Source organism: Catharus ustulatus, chromosome 5 (genome assembly GCF_009819885.2).
Source record: "Catharus ustulatus isolate bCatUst1 chromosome 5, bCatUst1.pri.v2, whole genome shotgun sequence".
Taxonomy (NCBI): domain Eukaryota; kingdom Metazoa; phylum Chordata; class Aves; order Passeriformes; family Turdidae; genus Catharus; species Catharus ustulatus.
The window spans coordinates 24,020,235-24,043,616 of NC_046225.1; the positions used below are offsets into that span (position 1 = coordinate 24,020,235).

Below are 23,382 nucleotides of genomic sequence, written 5' to 3' on the forward strand. Positions count from 1 at the left end.
AAATGCCCTGCCTGGTTTCAATGGATGGCCCATTAGCAGAATATTTGCCGTTGAGATAAGGATCACTGCCCCCACCCTCAACAGATGGTGATAGAATAGATACCTTTTATCACACTCTGTATTGTAAAGAACGAAAAGTTGCTGGCACCCAGAAGTGCGGCTTATACTCAGGGTGGTTTATAATCGTGAAATTACTGTACAATAATCCCATCTCCAGAGCAAATCCTCATTACCCTACAGTGAGCTTGTATTGTGGAAACTGCCATGTTTCAGATGATGCTCTAATAAAAGAGCAGGGTGTCAAATTAATGATGTGAGTTAATATGTGAGTGTAACCAGGTGAACAGGTCTTTGGAGCAATTTTGTTAATTTCAAAAAAAAATACATTTTAATCCTCACACTTCAGTGATTATTACGCTTCATGTCGCATAGTTTTTTTCCAGCTTTAAAAATTAAAATGATAAATCTAACACTTTCTTGTCTTCTAAAACACATTCTTACACATTCCCATTTAATTTCAGTGCCATACTGGCAGTCTTACATTATCATAACTGGTTTTCCTGGATTAAACATAATATTTTCAAGGAGCATTCTTGAAGACAGATTCTTTTATTTTCCTAGCCTTCCTCTTATCTCCAGCATTATTTTTAGAATAATGGACTTGACAAGATAGCAAACCTGACATGGGATTTTGAGGGGGAGGAATCAGGGTTTTTCCTCCCCCCCACATCTCTTGAAAGGTGGTGATTGTCCAAATCAAGCTTATTTTTAGCTTCTCAGCAAGAGACATCCCAATTCCTACTTCTGTTGGTGTTTCAAATGCTTTTGGCTTCTTACTGCAAAGTAATTCCCACATCTTTACTGCACAGCCACCTGATGCCCTTTGTGGGAGCCTGCTTTCACACATCTGCAGCACTTGCATCCAGCCTAGTTCAAAAAAAAGGTTGCTGTCCCACTCTGTCAGTTTTAAAGTCCATGTTTAAGGACTTAAAAAAACCCCAAGAAAATTGACACCTCTAGCTGAAAGAGTAGAGGGCCAAAGAAAACTCTCAACTTCCAATTCATACAAGAGTGATAATTCTAGAATGTTTTCACATGAAAATAAAAATTGCAATGTTTCCTTCCAAGGCATGAGCTTCTAAAATGGAAGCACATATTATTTTAAGAACAAATGATTTACACTCCTAAGACACAGTATTGCTGAAAGCCCAACTTTCTGGTAACTGTAATTGTTCCAGAAATTGTTACATTTGATATTATTATAGAAATGGATTGTTAAATTCACCACAGAGAAGAAGGAATTTTCCATCTTGTGATAGATTTTGGATTGAATCAGCAGCTGCTCTTACAGTGACTTTCACTTTGGGACACATCTTTATTTACAAAACAGATGAAAAAAACACTTTGTCAGAAATAAAGCAGGTCAGAAGATACAGCAATTACTTTTCAAGTATTAGGGAACACACTTTTTCACAGAATATACACGGCATAGAATATTTCCTACTCTCAATATTCACAGTAAAACACTTTTTCAAAAAATCTCAGTGCACCTTGGAGCCATCAAGTGCCAGTTAATTTTGTTCCACAGAAATACAAGCTACAAAATCCAGATGAGTTCCTCTCTCTATGTTCAGACTTGCCTAAGCTCTTCTGCACTGCATCAATGCTGAAAGAGCTTTCTTGGAAAGCTTAAAGCTTCAGTTTGGATCAGTTCCAACTGAAGTTCTACAGTAAAGAACAAACACAAAACTTCTGGGCTCTACAGCTCAAGGATAAGACACTGATCATCAGGATAGCTTGTGAAGATGCCATAATGCCCTTTAGGTTCAGGATATCTGTGTTGTAGGTAGGACTTTCCTCTTCAGATTGTCCTAAATGTTTGCAGTCACTTAGATTTGGGGAGAAGGAACAGTGAGGAGACCAGTTGGCTTGATCTTGTTGATCCCTCCATCAAGGATGCAGACCCTTGGGTACTTGTTTTTCACTAGATGAGCTGCAAACTGAAACAGATATATCATTAGCTCACTGTATATCATAGTCAATAAGTGACAATACCTTTCTGTTATGTAAGGCAAATTAAACAAAATATATCAGACCCTAGGAAACTCTTTTTGTGCACCAACTAGTCCAACACAGGAATGCAGGCCAGTGTGTTGAAACAGCTGGGATGAATTTTGTGGTCCTGAAACACTGTCACACTAATAACAATAACAATGAACTTCATTTATCTCTGCTTAGGCAGGATTTTACCTCATTCTAAAAGGACTGCTTAATCTCAGGGAAATCACTGGAGGTTCTCTCAAAGCATGAACTAACCAATATTTTTCTGTGCATTAATCGAACTCTCAGCTCCTTTCTGTAGATTCCTAAGTGTACAAGCATCACAGTTTGAGGGTACAGTCATCTGCTTGTCTGTCAAACTTGTCTGATGCTACCTGATCTCACAAATGTCAGATATTAATTAGGGGTCTACCATCTCTAATCTTCCCTGCTCCTACCAATCCGCCCACAGAGAGATTAAATAGTACCAGCAGGTAACCTCCCACCATTGAAAGCCTCTCTTATTAATTAGTTCATGCCATAAACCAAACACAAGCAATTGCCACTTTCCACACAGCACTCTGTGAAACATTATTACACTGACAAAGACATTTTGTATATAAAAATAATTATGAGTAAAAAAAAATCAAAATTATGTTTCAGAATACCAAAGTTCAAACAATATTTTCTCAAACTTGCCTTCTATGTACTGACTACAACGCATTAAAAACCAAACACCAAAATGGACTATTCCATAAGAAACTAATAGTTTCACCTAATTTCCAAAAGCTGTGAGAAATTGTTCTGCCATCCAAGTCTTTTGAGACTGTTTCTTTAAACTTGGTTGACAAAACAGTACTATTTGTAAAATCATTGAGTGATTCCATTGGGCTGTGTAAAACACTTGCAATTCTCTTTTTGACTCTTTAGTGATGCCATTTGAGAACATGTGCCAGTGTGACGCCCAGGTCTCTAACTTTGCACAAACCACTAAATTACTGACTCAAGAACAGCTGTGGGCACCCAAATCAAACTCAGTACATGGGATTTCTTTTTTCATTTACTTTCCTCCTAATTACCTGTTACAGTGTAACAGATACTGAGGCAGAATTAGATGTACTACACCATTACCTATAAACATTTTGGCTATTCAATTTGTGTCAGGTAGTTGCCTGGGGAAGACTTGAAGTTCAATCATCTCTTTCCCTATCAATTTGGGTTATTCAGTACAGGAATCAAAGAATCAAATAAAAAAATACTTGCAATCACGCAATCAAAGCAGCTGACAGTAAACTTACACCATATGTGGATGCCAGCTTTCATAAGCAAAGTAAATGCTACGCTTTTGGAAAGGTTCTTGGCCACATAGGTGGTGCAATATGCACAGAGTCAGCATTAGGAGAGTCCAAATACCTCTTGCTGTAATCACAGTCCATAAAGATGTGGTGTACAGTAAAGTAGTGACAAAGATAGCACTCAGCTGTGCATACCATGAACTTCAAAAATAGTTTATATTCCTAGTGAAACACTCCTATCAGATATTTTTACTTCACACGGACTTATCTGTCACCTCACAGTGCTCTCCACCTGTGACTAAGGAACAGTGCTGTGTATAGGACACCAGTGCTGCTCAGAGCCAGCAGAAATGAAAAATGGCAACAAGCCTTCAGGGTGGCAGGAAGCACCATGTTATTTCCTGAGTACAATGTCTTATGTGTCAACAGAGATATTCCACTCTCTGACTGCTGATAATTCTAAAATGCTGATAATAAACTGTAAACCCTGCTCCAAATGTTTGGAATGCCTTAACCCTAATATAACTACCATTCAATATAATCTTAAAAGAAAATACACAAACAAATGCCTTGTACTTTGGGTTTGAGCATTAAGGCCCGTGTCCCACTGTATTTAGAGCTGCTTTAGTAACCAAGGTATGTCTAAAAATACATTGTCTTCACTGTATGTGACAAGGTTACTTTAAAACCTTATAGTGAGAAATTTGTCACTTCTTGCAGGTCCTCTGGGAAGCAAGCACTCCAAAATCTGGGGTGATAGCAACGATGGCAGAAAGCACAAGATGATATACCATATGATGAACTTTTTTTTTTTTTAAGTTGTCACAGAACTTGTAGGTGTTGTCTGCCTAGTTTCAGTGACAAATGCTGAAATACAGTTCAAAATAACAGCTGAAAATCCTGCCAGGGAAAAAACACTGAGCAGGAAATGTACTATTATCAGTATCTCACGACTGTGGGAATTAGCTGCATGTCAGGGGCCTAGAGGCACATTGACATAAGCTGAGAGCTGCCATCCAATTCCCATTATCAGCCTCCAAGAGCTCTGCACATACATCTGCCCAGGCACAGCATAGAAGACTCCAGGTTTAAGTCACATGGCAGTAGGACTTGAGTTGATTAAAGACATTCCTAGTTTTACCTTCTGCCTTCTCCCCTTTTTTTCACTGAAAGTAGAAATAGCAACTTTTGGTAAAGTGTAGACTTAGAAATATTCTCTTTCTGGCATAGCAGTCTTCTTTCTTAAAGATTTTTATAGTTCTGTTCCTCTGTACGTGTCTGTGCCACCCTGTCCCAGACAGAGGAGCCTGTCTGTCAGACAAGAACAGGAACTTGTTCACCATGTTTCTGAAATGTTCCGACACCACCTGGTACCTCGTCTTGCCAAAATACACTCTATGAAGCCATTATTTTCAAAATACAGGAGAATGTTATTTTGGTGTATGTACTGATGGATGGGCACAAGAGGAAGGACTATTTGAAACAGCAACATAGATTTTCTCCCCAGTTTAACCCTTAGTTATGTGAATTATCAGTAGCCTGAACCCAGTAAATAAAGATTTAAAAAAATAATGTTTCCTAAAAAACTGGGGGAAAAAAATCAGTGATCCAAAAAGAGCAAAATCTCATGCATCAAAAAAATCCCAAGGTGCTCTTCTGAATGAATGTCCCAGACTTTCTACAGCAGAAACCGCCATCCTCGAATGCATACAGGGGCTCTATTTCCTTTATAAATGCAATCATAAAGTGTCAACTAGAAGTTTACTAACAGGCACCTGAATATTAATTTGTAGTTTACTAAATAATCCAACTTATAAAGGTGCTGTTAAGACTGAAAATAACATGGTGAAGAGATAAACCCATGGGCTGCATCATTCTTAGCAACCTGTAAAGCACCTACATTTTAAAGAGAGATGAATTGAAACACAATAAAGGTAGTGTATAATTAAATTCCATTATACAGAAATATATCTCTGTAGATAAACTGTCCTTTATTACAAGATTAAACTTTCTCAAATTTCTCAAATTTTTGTGTTGACATAACTTCTGAAATATATCTTTCCCCATACCATCAAATGATCACACTCCTCTGTAATGCTTCTGTTTTCATTTAGACAAGACTCGCTGGGGGAAATGGGAGTTGTGCCTAGCTGAGGAAAGGCTTCAAGCGATAATACAAGATTTTAAGCTTTTTACTTTTTGCCTCAGGTGGCCTTTCCTTAAAATGAAATTCCCAAGTTCAGTTACTGTGTTCTCCCTGGTTGCATTTAATGCTTAAACTGAACTTCCAAACTGAAATTCCTCTTGCTGCTTTCACAGCAAATATTACATATGAAAGGATGAACAAGCGAGAAACTTGTTTAATTACTACTATATGATGACTTTGCTGAAAACTTTGGAAACAGTTCCGCTACTAACTAATGCATCCATCAATTCCACATAAAACACGCTTCTTGGTGAGCATAACTGAGCCAGAAAGTTGCAATTTGCATTTGAAAGTAGTCAGTTAAGACTCTTCATGCAGGTACAAAAAGTCAGGCTTTCAAAGACAGACAAGATCACAGCAAATTCGTACCAAAATGTAGGCAAATATTAAACATTTTACCTTGCTTTGGTGATGCTGTCAATAGAAATTGCATAACAGAACTGCTCCTTTAAGCATCTTAATGATCTGCACATTGGAGAATTTATCAAAATGTTTCTAACACCCTGTTCCAAGCAGCAAAATAACAGCTTGCAAGTGCTGCATGTCTTATGCCAGGCACATCACGTTTTCAGACTGTCTGCAGCACAGACGTAAGCACACAACAGCTTGAGCAGCCTCATTCCCAGCACCCTTCAGGCCAGCCACGAGGGTTGCTATGTACACATTACTCACTTTCTCAGACATTCTTGTGACAGGCTGTAATTAAAGGATACGCTAGGAGGAAAGGAGGAGTTACATACTGTAGCAGAACATGAAGAAAGATTGCTGTGAAAAGTGTTACCATGGTATAAATATTAATAGCATACTCTAAAAGAGTTCAGAAGGAAAATAGAAGTTGAAGGAGAAATATCAACCAAATTTTGTAGTATTCATTCATTTCCACAAGATTATTTCTAGAATTCACTTGTAAACACATGCTACGCAAACCTCTAAGGAACTGCAGTCTGTTTTGCTGCGTGATTTCAGTCCAAGAGCTCACCTACATCTCTCTGAAAGCTCAACAAAGTGATCAGTCTGCAACTTTTTAAACAACATTCTCCATATTCCACAACACAGATCCAGTACACAAGATTATTTTTAGTCAGCAACTTCTTATATTAAAGGGTTCCAGATAAATGAAACAACACTAACATCACGGAAAAGACAGGAACCTTAAACCTCCCACATAAACAAAACAGTGCCTAGTTATTGGTGTTGTTGAATGGAAGTTAAAAAGAAAAGCCACAGAAAACACATACTAGGGGGTGGGAGGGGTAGAACACAGAACCAACTGCTCTAACAAGATCAAGGGAAAATTCTCCATATGTAGACCTGGCCAAAAGGGAACACTTTCCATTCCATCAGTACAAAATAACAGCAAAAACAACTTAGAGGACTTACATGCAAAGATTTGAAAGTAAGCCTAAACAAACAGGTATTTAATAGCTGGCTTTAGAATAAGTTTTACTGACAATGAAAGTAAGAATAAACAAATTTCTTCAAGTGATAAATTTTAAACACCTGTATTTTAAATTTTCTACCTAGAAATTATATACATTAAAAAAAAACCAGCTGAAAGTAAGCACTTGAAAATTAAAGTAAGTTGCAGATATTTAGCTGTTGTAACACAGTTAATTTACATGGAGCAAAATAAATGCAGTGCACACATTACAGATGAACAGAATGTAAAATTAAAACACAGAATTATTTTTTTTCCCCCCACTCAACAGAAAATAAAAAAAGCTATTAGGGAACAGAAATATGCACAGTAATTTCACGACTATAAGGCACACCCTTTTGACTAAAATTTTCCCTCGAACCCGGAAGTGTGCCTTATAGTCCAGTGCGCCTTATCTGATGTACAAAGCTGCGAAATTTGCCAAACCGGAAGTGTGAGCTGTGAGCCACGCGGGGAGCCGGAAGTGCCACGGCAGCCGGCTGGGGGGGGGCCCGCAGGCCTGCGGCACCGCCCCTTTTGGGTCCAGGCAGTCCCAGGGGCCCATGGCTGCTGAGTGAAGGTGGGCCAGGGGGCCCGCGGCACCCCCCTTCCCGGGTCCAGGCAGTCCCGGGGGTCCATGACTGCCTGGTCCAAGGGGGCCCGGTCGCTCACGGCACCGCCCCTGCCAGGTGGAGGCGGGCCCGGGGGCCAATGGCTGCTAGGTTGAGGCGGGGCCTCAGCCAGCAACTGTGCGGGCTAAGTTGGGGGCGGAGCCTCGCTGCAAAAAAAAAAGTGCGCCTTATAGTCCGGTGCGCCTTATGGTCATGAAATTACTGTAGTTTTGAAAAGAGGCATAACAGCTGGCTGGATATAAAAAAAGGAAGTATGAATCTTTGTGAAAGATTCTACCTTCCTCCCCCCAGGTCTATGGGTTGCCCTAGATCTTGAAAAATGGTCGAAGAAGTACTTGATAATGAAAAACATTTCTTTGTGATTTGGTACTTCTTCCTATCACTACACAAACTGCAAGTTTTGTTCCAGTTTCTACTCAAACTCTCCCGCAGCAGTCAGTCCATCCTCTTCAAAGTCTGGTTCAGATCCAGTTTAGAGAAAAGCAAGACAACATTGATCCAGACAAGCAGCATGGCTATTGTAATTGCCAAATTCACCAGCACTGTTCTGGCTGGTATAACCTTACACAAGGTCCTAAAATTATAATAAATATTTATAGTTCATTACCATCTCTATTTCAGTTATCACTATTTCAGATTCTCTGAACTGGTATACCAGGTAGCACAAAACTTTGTCTCAGAGTTGAGAAATAGCCCCAGAAAGTGAAAATTCTACATTATAATGCAGTAGTCCTAAGCAATATGGATACAACCTAATCCATGCAAGCTCCATCAAGGACAAGAGTACTCTTTCAGAGGTGCAGTCCACAAATACTGTAACCACAGGCAAGACAGGTGTCTGGAGAAACTCTGGTTCACCATTCTTCCACCTTTCCTGCCCTCAGAGATCTCTCAGACGATTGAAAAGAGCTGAATCCTGCTTGCCAGCATCTCTCAGACATATTACCATAGCTAAAGCCAAGGACTCCATGATTCCTCATTCCAGAAGCATCCAAACCTCTGCACAGTAAGGCATATAGACAGGTCAAAAAACTCCTACATCAAATAACAACAAAAATTTCCAATGACTGCTACCATTGGTCTCAGTAAAAAATTTATAAAGAGAACCTATTTTAGAGTTCTAGAATTAGTCTGTTTTCCTTGCCACTTTTTTCAGAGGAAAAGGAACACTTAAATTCTTCTCCTAAGATCTTGCATTTTGTCGCTTCCTCTTTCATGCCTGGTTGGAACAGTCAAGAGATTTCTGCTGTACCTGAGGCATTCAGGGCACACTAACCAAAGCCAGGGTCAGGGGCAGAGTTACAACAGCACAACACAAGTCCTGGCTGGCAGTACAAGTGTCTTGGGCTGTGTGGAGAGCATGTACTGGTATCAGCAGGAGGACTGCTTTCTCTCCGTGAAGGAAAGCATGCATACATTACATGTTACCATAATAAAAAGGGTCAAACTTATGGAATAAAATAAGACTTAACCATGCACTGGGGAGACTAACAACCAGAAGGATTGTTGCTGATTAACTAAAACGTTTCAAACTTTCCAGAATACAAGCTTAATCTCCTCCTCTTTAAAGGCAACAAGGAGGCTCTGATGGTTCCAGTAGGCTCTGAGTCTGAATGCAGATGGGAGAATGGGGTCTTAGCAAAACAAACATGAAAGAACTATTCTGGAAATCGTAGGGGTCCCTCCAGCTCTGCAAAAAGAAGAGTTTTCATTGCAATTGTTCAGCCACTTTTCTGCAGAAACTATTTACAGGTAAACAGAGTCCAAAAGACGCATAGTGGAAACATCTCCAAAAGTTTATTGCCTAATTTCGGTTTACGTGCACTCCAGAAATTTCATTAGTCTCTTTCAAATAAATATATTTATCTTTAGAAGCACTTGTCTTTTAGTATTCTATGCAATACCTAATCTTCAGATCACCCTATGAAGCTTCATAAGTATCCATTTCTGGTTTTAAGACAAGTTTATAACTGAAGAAATCATGCAAGGACTTGCTTCTCTGGCAAGGGCCTTTAGAAAGGCCTGGGGAAGATGACAATAAAATCAAACCAGTTCAGTAGCAGCCAGACGCTTTCATCTATATGAAGTCTCAGTCTTCATATAAGAAGAAATGCATTTTTGACAGTGTGCTGGGAAAGAGAAAATGTTATATGCTATTTTTATATAGAAAATAGCATATAATTTTTTTCCAAGCTAAGAATATGTTATACAAAAAGAATTTTGAATTTGACCCCCTCCCTCGTGCCTTGAAAAGGGTCAGAAAGATCTCATGGAAAATCAGAACTTCTTGTCTTTGTTTTGGAGATAACTAATGTATTTTATCTATTAGCTATTGCAGTACAAAAAGAATGACTGCTTTGCTTCAGTAACTAACAGAAGTTGTCTAGACAATACATTTATAGCAGCATAACTTATCTAGACAAAAAGTAATTGATGTAACAATTAGAATTTACAATTTAGAATTTATTTCCCAGCTATAAAGACAGATCTTTTTTAAGCTCTGACTTACAGCTTATCTGTCTTCTTCCAAGCAAAACATAAATAAGTTGCTAATTATTAGACAAAGTGTCCTATATATTTTATTTTATATTCTGTTACAGCATTTAGCTGTCAATAAAGCATATATATTAAACTACTGGGGGACACATTTATTAAACAACCATGTGACAGAAGTAGAAGTGTGCCACTGTCAAAATTAAATTGCTAGAGAATGATTTAGTGTCAGGTAAGGTATTTCTCCTGTTCTAAATTCAGTCAACATTGCAGTAATACAGAGAAAATTTTGAAATGGAAACAGATAATGGGTTAGCACCTCAAAGTTGACTGAAGGAGGGAAGATGAACGAATGTCATCCTTTCATAAAGACCCAGAATAATCCCCGTCCGACATATGCATAACCATAATCCACCTTTTTACTTGGTCTGACTTCAAAAGTGACAAAAATCAGGAGACATGTTTGTCCTAGACCAAAAAAGAAGTTACAGTTGAATACTTACTTTCCATTTAACTATTATATTCCCAACTGTAATAATCCCTTGACCATAATAAAATTTACAAGGTACTTAACTGTCTATGGAGGTGGGAAAGGGGAATTCAACTAATTTAGGAGATGCTGCCATTTAACATATCCAAAAGTTAAATATCAAAATACAATCGGATGAAATCCAAAATAATGCCCTTTATGTGGAGGTTTCCTGCTGTTTTCAGAGACAAATAGGTATCTGCTTTGTTAACAAGTGCCCAGAAAAACCTAGAAGAAATGTTGGCACCAAGTGAGAAGCAGCCCAAAGGAAGGAATATTCTCCAGAGAAGTGTGAGGCAAACACCACCACACAATATCTCTTTTTCAATACCTTTTATGCGGCTAATGGCACATTCAGTAAAGCTCTTGTACATTAGCCAATAAATTAATTTAACTTTTAGGGTTAGTAGCATCAATGACTTACTACGCAGGATTACTCTGTTTTAATTCTGTACTAAGGAAGGGTTTGACTGGAGTCAGAGCTGTCAGATCCAGATGCACTATGAGACACTGCTGGCTTCCTTATGCTCTTGCTGGAACAGTGCTGTGGGGAAGTTTTCAGTTTTCCCTCACACATCTCATATCCTAGACAGCATTTTCTTTCCAATTTGAAGTTTTTATCATCTGGCACTGAATCAAATGCAAAAAACAGAAACAGAAATGAAGTGCATAAAGACTTTTTCTACAGGTCTATTCAGTATACAGTAAATTCACGAATACAAGCCGCACTGAGTATAAGCCGTATCTCTGGCTGTTGGCAAATATTTCAGTTTTTGTCCATAGATAAGCCGCACCTGAATATAAGCCGCTCTGTCGTTCGCAGCGAGGACCCGCGTGCAATTAGTAACAGAACTGCGGGAGGGCGGGGTTTACTGGCTGAGCTAAGGCTGTGCAGGCTCTAGGGGCTAGGGGCCGCTGACGGGGCCAGGTGGCCCAGCCCGGTGCTGCTGCTCGGGGCCGGTCGCTGCTGCCACTGGGCTCGGTCATCCCGGGTCGGCGCTGCCCCGCGGTGGCAGGCAGGGACGGAGCTTCCCCCGCTCCTACGGCAGCGGCGGCGGGCGGGGACGGAGCTTTCCCGCGCCCGTGGCGCCGGCGGCGGACAAAGCACCCCGCCTCCTCCCCGAGCCGCGGCAATGGCTGCGCGCACTTCCCCCCACCTCCCGGATCCGCAGCAACGGCGGCGCCCCCCCCCGTCGGCTCCCCGGGCCGCGGCAATGGCGGTGCGCCCCCCCCCCCATCCTCCCCGGGCTGCGGCAATGGCAGCGCGCACTTCCCCCCCCCCCCTCCGGGCCGCAGCAATGGCTGTGCAGGGCTCCCGTCGGCTCCCGGAGCCGCGGCAACGGCGGTGCCCCCCCCCCTCTCCTCCCCGGGCCGCGGCAATGGCGGCGCCCCCCGCCCCACCCCCCCATCCTCCCCGAACCGCGGCAATGGCGGCGCCCTCCCCCTCCTCCCCTGGGCTGCGGCAGAGGAGGGAAGAAGAGAGCTCTCCTGCCTCTCTCCCCACCCCCTGTGCTGTCTGCAGGGAGCCAAGGCAACACGGTAACACTGCAACAATTGCGAAATGCCGGCTTTTACTGGCAGGTGCTTGGCTCGGCACTCTGGTTGGCATGTCTGGGGTTGTAAATGTCAGAAAATTATTCACATATTAGCCGCCCCCGACTATTAGCTGCACTTCCGGGTTTCCACCAAAATTTTTGTCAAATTGCTGCGGCTTGTATTCGTGAAATTACTGTACTTCACTTTGCTTTTTAAATTATTTTTAAGTGATGCCAAGTAGGCCGCTTATATGAAGCACAATTGGAAGATTCAATTAATGTTTTTTCCACTTTTCCACTTCCTCTCAGTCCTATATAAACTTAAACTAAGCATATAACAGTGCCAATCTCCAAATTTTTAGTGGAGTAAACATCAGTGAACACTTGTGAAAAATTCTCCTTTATGGCAGAAGGTACAATTTTTTGCTCATCCCATTTCATCTGGAAATACATACCTCTGTCTAGAAAATATACAATTAAAGTTGAGCCTCCTGTAACGTGGACAAAAATTGGTTTTGTTTCATGCATTCACTTTTTAATTTTGCCTATGATTGGACTACCTAGTAAAATTTAAAAGGTCATAAATATTGTTATTAACTTGTCAAGCCTTGAGCTACATATCTTGGGTGTAAAGAGTGGCAGACAGTTCTATGCAGCTGTGCAGAGTAAAACTGAAATCAGCCTTGAAAAATTATCCACAAAAGAAAAGGTTTTATCTATACAGTCAAATTGAGGCTGGTTTTACATGTACTTTAAGGGTGTGATAAAGGTGGTGAGTCCCCACCAGTATTTAGGCTTTAGTATTGAATTAATTTGTGGTCAAACTGGTCAATCCAGTATTTTGTTGCTATTTAAAGCTCAAAACTCTTTAGTTAGGATTTCAAGAACGCTAAAAGCAAACCAAGAGGCAAAGCAGCATTTCTTCTTTATGGAAAGCTATAATATTGACAATTCTGGGTCAACATCGCCTCTGCTGCAGAAAATCTGGGTTTAGAGGATAAAACAGCACCTCCCACGACTGAAGTACTTGCACTTTACTAAGCACACTGCAAGATTTTTTTAGCTACACAGCAAAGGAAACATTTCATGCTCATTTCAAAAATTTTGAAACACTAAAAAAAATGAACTTATCCGCATTTCACACACAAACCTAGATACTCATTACTGAAACTACGTGAGAGATGGTTTACATCTGTTTCATGCCATCTCTGTTACTACTTAAGAAACCTGACTCATATCACAAGTTAATTTTCTAAATAATGAAATGCAGGTAAATAAAGGAGATTTCTCCATCTACTTACAACTCCCTAGGGGTATTAAATGAACATCATGTGCTGGGATGATGCTTCTGCTGTTTCTGACATGAAGACCTTTTAATGATTCACAGCCCTTCTTGTCATATCAGGGTTACAGTTCACATCCTTTGTGTAAACAGGCTTAAGAAATGAATTAACTAAAGGTAAACCATAATTAAGAGAGTGTCTGAAAAAAAAGGATAACTTTCTTCATCTGAGAGAAGTATAGTGAAAGAAATATTTATACACTTTCACTTGTTACTCTGGCAGTTCTCAACACCATCAAATATTTACAGTAATTTCACGACTATAAGGCGCACCCTTTTGACTAAAATTTTCCCTGGAACCCGGAAGTGCGCCTTATAGTCCGGTGCGCCTTATCTGATGGACAAAGTTCAAAAAAATTGCCTACCCGGAAGTGCGAGCTGCGAGCCACGGGGGGAGCCGGCAGGGCCATGGCTGCCAGGTGGAGGTGGGGCGGAGCAGGGGCGGGCACGCCCCGGCCCTGTGGAGGCGGAGCCGCCCCTCCAGAGGCACGCCCTGGCCCTGTGGAGGCGGAGCCGCCCCTCCAGAGGCACGCCCGGGCCCCGTGCAGGCGGAGCCACCCCTACACAGGCACGCCCCAGCCCCGTGCAGGCAGAGCCGTCCCTCCAGAGGCACACCCCGGCCCCGTGCAGGCGGGATGGCCCCTCTAGAAGCACCCCCCGGCCCCGTGCAGGCGAAGCCGCCCATCTAGAGGCACCCCCCGGCCCCGTGCAAGCGGAGCCGCCCCTCCAAAGGCACCCCCCGGCCCCGTGGAGGTGGAGCCGCCCCTCCACAGGCACCCCCCGGCCCCGTGGAGGCGGAGCCGCCCCTCCACAGGCACCCTCCAGCCCCGTGGAGGCGGAGCCGCCCCTCCACAGGCACCCCCTGGCCCCGTGCAGGCAGCACGGAGGGGCGGCGGCCATAGCCCGGCCCCAGAGAGGCAGCACGGAGGGGTGGCGGCCATGCCCCGGCCCCGCTGGATGCAGGCGGGCCTGGGGTCCCGCGGCACCGCCCCTGCCAGGTACAGGCGGGCCCGGGGGCCAATGACTGCCGGGTTGAGGCGGGGCCTCGGCCAGCAACCGCGTGGAGGGAGCTGGGGGCGGAGCCTCGCTGCAAAAAAAAAGTGCGCCCTATAGTCCGGTGCGCCTTATCTGATCTACAAAGTTGCGAATTTTGCCAACTCCCGGCGGGTGCGCCTTATAGTCCGGTGCGCCTTATGGTTGTGAAATTACTGTAATTATGGAAAGCAATAGGCATGTTTGAATATTCTTCCTGTCTAGCTAAAGGCACTGACAATAAATATATCACACAAAAGTTACCAGTGAAGGTCATTCTCCTCTTCACTAAGCACAACTGCAGGAACAAGTGATTCTAAAAAATTGGGCAATACATTGTTTCTTACTAGTAAGAATATGAATTTTATTTTATTTCCTTTGTACTTCATAACGTATCTACCCCCATCCAACTCACCTTACGTGTCCTTCCTAACTCCACAAGAAGTACAGTAATTTTACAACTATAGGGCGCACCCTTTTGACTAAAATTTTGATCGAAAGCTGGAAGTGTGCCTTATAATCCGGTGCGCCTTATATACAAAGTTCAGAAATTTGTCAACCTGGAAGTGCGAGTTGCGAGAGCCATAGGGGAAGTGGGCGGCTGCAGCCGGCAGCCGATGCGTGGGGGTAGTGGGAGGAGGCAGCCCCGGCCGGAAGGAGCCACTCGGGGGAAGCCGGTGGCTGCAGCAGCCGCGCGTGGAGAGCCGGCGGCGGATCCTCACTGCAAAAAAAAGGTGCGCCTTATAGTCCAGTGCGCCTTATATATGGACAAAGTTCAGAAATTTGCCGACACCTGGAAAGTGTGCCTTATAATCTGGTGCGCCTTATAGTAATGAAATTACTGTAAATGCAAGCCAATTTTGAAAGATCTTACTGATGCACATTAGAAGTGCTGATGTATTTTCTCTGACATGACAACAGTAAAGATTTTAAAGCTCAAGAATATAATGTTAAACAATTTCATTTCAAAACATCATCTTTTTCAATGTGGACCACCTGAAATGAAATGTCTTTGTCTAGAAGCAAAAATGAGCAACAACAAAAACACCACCCCAAATCCTGTCATCATACACAAAATTCTAATCTAAATTTTCCAGATTCTAGCATTTATTTTACTACTGCCATATGCATGCTATTGATGTATCTCTATGGATAAAAACATACATTACAGCAATATACTTACAGCAGCTGTGTTCTTCACTGCATTTCCTACAATCACCACAACTCTTCCTTTAAAGCTCTGCAGCGTGGCAGTTGCTGGGCACTGGATGAGATCTCCTTCTGCAGTAAATGCTGATGCAAAAGGGACATTGATGCTGCCAGAAATGTGGCCACGGTTAAAGCTTAGGAGGATCAGTTAAGGAGATCAGAAAGGCAGAGAAACCTGTGGTATATGAATAACTGTAGGATGAACCTGCTCTTCATCCTGGTTGCCATGATACACCACCACTGGTCTTTCATGATACAGTATTTTAACCAACCTCATTTACTGTTTACTCATATGGAGAAAAACCTTCTGACAGTACATATGAAAGCAAGCACAGAATGAAGAGCTGAGTGGCTCAAAAAGGACAAAGTACAGCACTGCAGAAAATGATCTGTTAAATTAAATACTTAGTGCCAAAGAAGCACTATCCCCATTATACCTAATTTTGAGGATTTCACTTCAACTCTAGTCTGCTAAGAGGAGCCAAATACCAATAAGCAGCTGGAGTACATCTTCTAGAGGCATTTTATGCAAAAAGAATGAAGTACTTAAAATGAGAACCAAAACCAAACAGGGATTATCAGGAAATGTCCTCAAACTTCCTGTAAACTCCCACAAGACCTCTACTATTTTGATCCAAATTGAAATTCTAATGTATATGACCTCAGATGCCCAGACAATGAGCACCATGTATATTATCTGCAGTCCCACTAAAAGCAAGTGTGTAATGGGTAACTGAAAAGCAAACAATTCTGAGGTATCATAGTTAGCTGTCCTTCAGTTTCAGAGGATGATCATTCAATGAGATTTTATAAACAAATATTGAATGTGAAGGTCTCTTAAATAAAAATTAAGTTGGACTACTACTACTACCTAGCTTTTTATGAATTTGAAAGTGCACCATGACCTTTACAAAACTCTGAATTACTCTCATAGACTGTACACACATGCGTGGAACATTCCCCCTCCCCTGCTATAAGCTAAAACAGCTCTGAAGAGGCGGGAAACAGCAAAGTTCTGCAAAAATATATACAATGTCAAATCCTGAGATTAGTCACTCTATTACTGTACTTGCAGAAAGCTAGTTAAATTTGTAATTAAATCCCAGAATCCTATTAAATAAAGGAGTTGCCTTAAATGGGGGTAAGATTTAACTGACTTAGAGTAACAATAGCATTTGTTTCTCATTATTTATGTAATAGTTTTAGTTCCATGATCATCATTGTTGTAGCGTGGGAATAGCATGGCTATATAAAAACATTTGAAAGAACAAAAGAGGATCATGAACCATTCATTAATATTTTCAGTTAGTTTCCATTTTGATTGGGAAAATGATATCTGTCCTTCACTCCTTAGCATCAATCCCATTTCCCCAACCCCATTTATAACCACATAACTCCCACTGCTATTGATCAGGTTCTGAAATTATCATAATTTAGACAGAAAATAACTTTGGACAAATTTAGTTACTTAAACTACTGAGTACACTTAGAGAAACATGACCTAGTCATTAAAAAAAGTTCTAATTGAAAAGACAATTAACAAAAAGGCCAGGATTTTGTGCTACGGACTGAGAGACCATAAATATGCAGCTATACCTTACTCAACATGAATGGAAGACTGCCAATATATCTGCTAACATGCTTAATGAAATAAACCTTAGAAGGATTGCTAGCCAACTGAAACAGTGCTTTGTGTATAACAGCTTTACATTCGAAAGCCTTCTTTTAGAAATCTGTCTACTGGGAAAGAGGGTTGCTAGCTCTTGGCCCTGCAACATAAGATCCATTACAAAACAATCCCTCAACTTTGATGTGGGTCATATTATGACATATGAAGAATGTCTCATACTTGTTGGAAATCCTCTCATGCTTTTCTCACAGCATTAAGAAAACAAAGTGAAAGCACAGTTTAGCATGACATACATGGTGAAAAAGACTAAAACCAAAATACAGAAAATTATCGTATTTTTTAAACATCACACAGTGGTCTGTCACATTTTAAAACACACACCACAGAAACATATAGTCTGATCCTATCTTAGTTTGCTGAAATTTTGTGACAAACACAAATCCTGTTTCCTTATGAATGAACAGGACACTGAACAGTATTCTTATGATTTCCCCTGTATATGCACAACTGCTGGCAGTATGATAACTTTCTACATACCAGATATTTTCTTCAGCAAATGATATACTAACCAGTACATTCAAGGGCAATTTTACTACCAGGCTGCCTTTTTAATGGCACTTCCTACCTGTTAATACTAGATGGGTGTTAGGATATCAGTCCATCTATTATTTAAAGGGCAGTACATTTTAGTCTACTATAAATTCCAAACATACCAAAACATCTTAAGAAGGACTATACCTTCCCAAATGCAAACAATCCCAGTCCTGCAACTACACTATTTCAGGAAAAAAACAAACCTAAAGAATTAAAAAGATACTCCTTATGCAAAGAACTGTATACTTGCAAAGGAACACATGAGTAAGGTGTAGACAGGGTAGTGACCCTGGTAAAAATATAGCTCCAAAACACCTATAAGTCTTTTCTGATTATCAGCTACTAGAGGTCTTAAGTTAGGATGGTTACCTGGTTGTATTACCTGACATATCTAGAAGGCACTCAACAGGACTCAATTTTCCACTGAGGGACTGGTAAAGCACATGAGCTATCAACACATCGCTATCTCCCTTCCACTTAACTGGAAAGTCTCACACCTTTCCAAAATATTGGTTATATTAAATGGGGAAGGTCTGCCGATAACACCTGTTACAAAGAAAAAAGTAGCATTAAAGCACTTGTGCTACTGGTACAAAGAGATTTTACTAAACCCACAACTTAAAATGGGAAGGGAAAAATACATTAGTGCTCTGCTGTGCAAACCAGATCTCTCCATGCTGAAATTCCTTCAGCCTTCAGCTCTTCCACTCCACCTCTACCAGATCCCTCTTTCCACTATGTACCATTCTAACACATCAGTCTGCAGACATAAAAAGTAATTGACACAAGCAGGATTTAGCAAGGCCAGCACTCAGATCTGAAGGATACTCTTCGCTGTTACGGATGTCCACCACCAGCAGCTTTGGCTTGCTAGGTTTTGTTTTCTTTACAGGTGTTTTGGAATGACTAGGTCCTGTCAACTCACACAAGTCAATCAGATCTTCTGCTGAAATTCGTGGGGACACCTCTGCCTTCAGATCATCCAACTTGATGGAGTCCCTAGACTTTTAAAGAAAAAAAAACCAACAACAACACAATATTAGAGGTGAAATAATTAGAGATAAGGGGTTTTTATGAACTTCTATTTATTTGAAAACTTCAAGTGCAACAACCTAGTTAGATGGAAACACATCTTTTTCTTATACTTCTGAACTAGTCAGAGGTCAACTATCCATACATAACAGTTACAGAGCAGTGCCAAATGCCCATCTAAAAACTATAGTTTTATCTTCTGTTAGAAGTTGTTACAACAGAAAATTGTTTGACAATTCATGCAATCAATTTTAGTTTGTGATTTTTTAATGAATTATTCACTGTGGCTGATGGGCTCACAACATCCACAGAACATTTCTTAGCATTAAAAATTAAGCAATTTGGCTAGAAAACACTGTGAAAAGAGGAACTGAAAGGGCTCATGATTGGAGCAGAAAAGATGGCTAGCAACTGCAACTTGCCACAGAAACTGCAGGGATGACTCTGAAAGACACACAGCTATTTAAACACCAGTTATTACCTCACCCCAAAGACTGAGCACAAATCAGGACATTAGAAATACAAGATTTATATTCCATCTGGAAATACAGTATATTATTTTCATAATTTGGAAAATTTGTCCTTAGTTTTGTGGGATGGGAAAATTATATATTAAATTAAAAAATCTATTTTGGGGAATGCAACAGATGATGACACAACACATAACACCACACTCCTGGTAGTACTCAAGCAACTGCATGGTTAACACCTGAGATTATTTTTCATAGCAGAACATTCATTGTCAATCATCTCAGAAATATTCACAAGTACTAGAATTTCTATGCTCCACATTCTTAAAGAGTGTCACAGCAAAAACTTTTCTGTGTCTAAAAAATATTCCACTTCTGTTGTTTTAGATTGCAGTAATCACACCAATATAGTCCATGATTCAAGAGAACAGGAGTAGCACTCTAAAGAAAATGGACTAATTGTTATTAGTCCAAGTGACTCTTGTTAGGCTTAGCTTTAGTTTTGGTTTTTAAATATACTGGTTCCTCATTTAACCTGAGGACTCTTCCAAATTTAGGGATTATGCTAGACAAAACAGAGAGACATATACACTGTGTTTTTGAGTTATGTCCCAGAAAAGGCTTCTTAAGACCATCCAGCACTTAGAAATACCTCTGCTGTAAAGCAAGCTATCCAAAAGCCCTCAAAATTACAAACAAAATCAACAATTCTACTTCAGGGAATATTAACACACAGAACTGCATTTTCCATTGTATATTACAATATTCAAAACAGAAGAAGTTACAAATTGCCAGTCTGAACACTCTCCTTCCAAGTTCAGAAAAACAGAGTCAAGACGCTTTATAATCAGAAAAATATATAATTTCTGGATAACACATGATTTGTTTCAACAGAATAGTCAATACTCAAGGGAGACCTGTATCCATAAAAAACCAGCATGACATGGCACAGCCAACTCCCAGTTGCTGTCTAAAGCCACCTCCCAGCTGAATAGCTGAATTTTCCCAGGAGTCTAAGGAAATAAATTGCATTAAAAGGGAGGAGGAAGAAAAAAGTCAAGCTCTTCTTACAAACTTGAGACTTGCCAAAGGAATTCAGCAGCCCCATGTCTAGGGATCCACAGACACATTTGTGAGATCCAAGAAAGGCAGTAAAATAGAAAAAAATACTGATTACATAAATACACACTTGGCTGACACAGCTTAATTTGCCTAATGACAAATCGGCAGACACCGCTACATTGTCCTCAGACAACAGTTTCTGCTCAGGAGCATGTTTGAGGAGCAACACCAAGGAGGGAACAGAAGCAAGTCTGCTGCAAAGAGTTCAGTCCTTGAAACAGATTCACATTACAGGTAACAATAAACACTCTGATAATGAAGTCAGTGAAATTGGCTGAGAGGACCTGAATTAATTCTTCTGGAGAAACATTTACATTATGTTGGACTCTAATTATAAAATTACTTCCTTTATTTATTTATACAACTCTTGTCTATTCAGTTGATGGGGTGAATGCCTCAGCAAAGAATGATACCTTAAGAAGAAAGCATGAAGTCTACAGCAGAAAAAGAACCAATGAAAAATTCACCTAAAGTGATATTAAAACATTTTCTCTTTATCTAAAAACTGTTTTGCAGGCACACACTATCTGTCCTGCTAATAGGTTTTAATAATCAGGACAAGCATTCTTTCCCTTTAACTGGGTTGAAATTAAGGAGAAACACATTCAGCTATGAATTTTACAACCATCTTTGCTTTGACCTACAATGTCCAGATCTGCCTTAATGGTAGATTCAGAGATACAGCATCTCTATATAGACTTTGAACAAAACTAAAGTTTCTCAAAAGACTTGCTGGAAATAGAATGGATTCTGCAATTCTTACTCTAACAACTTTTTTATCAGACTAATTTATTTCCTTCAAATTGTGAAGTGAAATATATGCATGCACTTACAAGATAATTTTGCAAATTACTAAAAAAAATTACCACATGTGCTGTATCTGGTAACAACTATATTTCATCTCAGGCATTCTCACACAGGAATTTTCTAATGAACTGCTGGTTTGCACAAACTAAACATGGCTAACATCAAGTTGTTGATCCTTCTACCCCATCCTCACACCTCGTCTCCATAACCACTATCCTGCTACAGATACTTTGCAACTGCAGGAAACTAATACAGAAACCGGACTTGAGTTGAGACAGCGGTGAAGAACCAGAAGGAAAAGTAGTTGAAGGAAGGAAGAGGGTTCACTGTAAACCAAATCCTTTAAGTTAGGTTAGCTGCACTCAGAAAAAGTTTATGGCACTGATAGTCTCTTAGTAATTATTTACAAATATCCAACAAGTCGTGAACAGGATATAATATGCAAATGAGATTTTGATTTCAGCTACATTAAGTGGCAGGTAGGCACATATCAGGACAGCTACTTGCAATATCCTGTTGAATTTATCATCTGCAATTTTTTTTTTTTTTTTAAACAATGAAGGGATCATAATGATTATTTCACAACCTTGAAATTCCCACACTAGTAATACTCTATAGGGAGTACAAACTGGACAAACTGAAAAAAAACCAACCCAGGATAACCACTGGAAAAAGCTTAAAACAACTTTAAAAACTTATCACATTTATAAAAGGCTTGTTTCTTCCTTTCAACTATCTTCCTGCTGTGATCTATTTACTCCTTTCCAAGGCAGACATGTTATGGCACATACTTTCTAAAAAAACCCACACTCTTTCTTAAAAAAGGCAAGAGTTCTACTTTAAGCACAGTGCCAGAATGCAGTTCTAAGTCCAGTTATGAACTTGTGTAAGAAACTGCATACTGAATAACAATACTGAAATTGAGAACTGCTCATATACAGAGCATACTCATATACTTGCCATCATTACTTAGGAAACGTAAAAATTATCAGAAAGACACATTTTCACACATCCATGTATGCACAAGTCTATAAGTGCTACAAGATATTGAGCTTACTACTTAAGTCACTTAAGTCTGATTTCCTGTGAAGGAAAACTTATTTTAGCATATTCTAACTAGATGCATGGATCTTGCTTTAGACTATTCAGCTATAAGCAACTGTTTGTCAAGGAAGACTGCTTAAGTCAGCAGGATGGCAACAGCAGAAAGAGTACCTAAGCTGAAGTCTGAGGTCTCCTTGCCGCCCAGAACTTTCTCTGACAACACCCTACATTATTTTTCAAAGTCCTTATTCTTCTCACCCCATTAATTTTCAAATAGGCCTGGGAATTGCTAATCCATACGCATTTACTGCTCTTAATAAGAAGAAATGGGCATTAAGATTTTTTTTTAATATTAGGAATTAAAGCTGCTTAGCCATTCTCAATTTGGAAGTGAAGTTTCAGAAAGATTAAAGCACTCCAGAACATGAGGCTGGTACAATCACAGCTCCTATCTCTTTTCCCATTAGTTTGTAATCTCTTACAGGCATATCATCATGGCTATTAAATGAAGATATGCACTTTTTTTTGAGAAAACAGTCAAGGATCTTTAGTTCTGCTGAACCTAAATTTAACAGTCCCATCTGATAAACACAGAAGCTATAAAGGACCTTTCTATCCATGGAAAAGATAGTTTTATCTGAGTAGATGCAAGGTTTCTCCTTGTCTCCTTTGTCTTTGAAGCTAGTAAAACTTGTGCAGTTTATTTAATATACTAGGAACTTCAGCCTGGAAGTCATTATAATTAAAACCTGGAGTTCAAGTAAAATACTCTATTCAAACTATCAGGGTCCTTCATGAAGAAACATGTTTCACGAAAGATGCCATTCCATATTTTGCAAACATATTTCTGAAATCAGTGTATGCACGTACACAGAAATAAGACTACAAAAAAGTTTTTAAAAGCCTATAAGATAATGGTTTAAGCTCTCCAGTCCCACTCCCCACCATTTTTG

General features: G+C 40.3%; 1 protein-coding gene across 1 annotated transcript in view; it reads right to left on the reverse strand.

Annotated features, from left to right (window-relative positions):
* Nucleotides 1-1,351: 1,351 nt before the first annotated feature.
* TBCK (TBC1 domain containing kinase) overlaps nucleotides 1,352-23,382 on the reverse strand; it is a 102,862-nt gene continuing 80,831 nt past the window's right edge. Inside the window, exons 24-26 of the mRNA XM_033060395.1 lie at nucleotides 18,783-18,958; nucleotides 15,705-15,864; nucleotides 1,352-2,000 (exon numbers count right to left, since the gene is read on the reverse strand). Of these exons, the coding sequence (XP_032916286.1) occupies nucleotides 1,890-2,000; nucleotides 15,705-15,864; nucleotides 18,783-18,958 (447 nt within the window). The 3' untranslated portion in view covers nucleotides 1,352-1,889. The remainder of the gene's footprint in view (nucleotides 2,001-15,704; nucleotides 15,865-18,782; nucleotides 18,959-23,382) is intronic.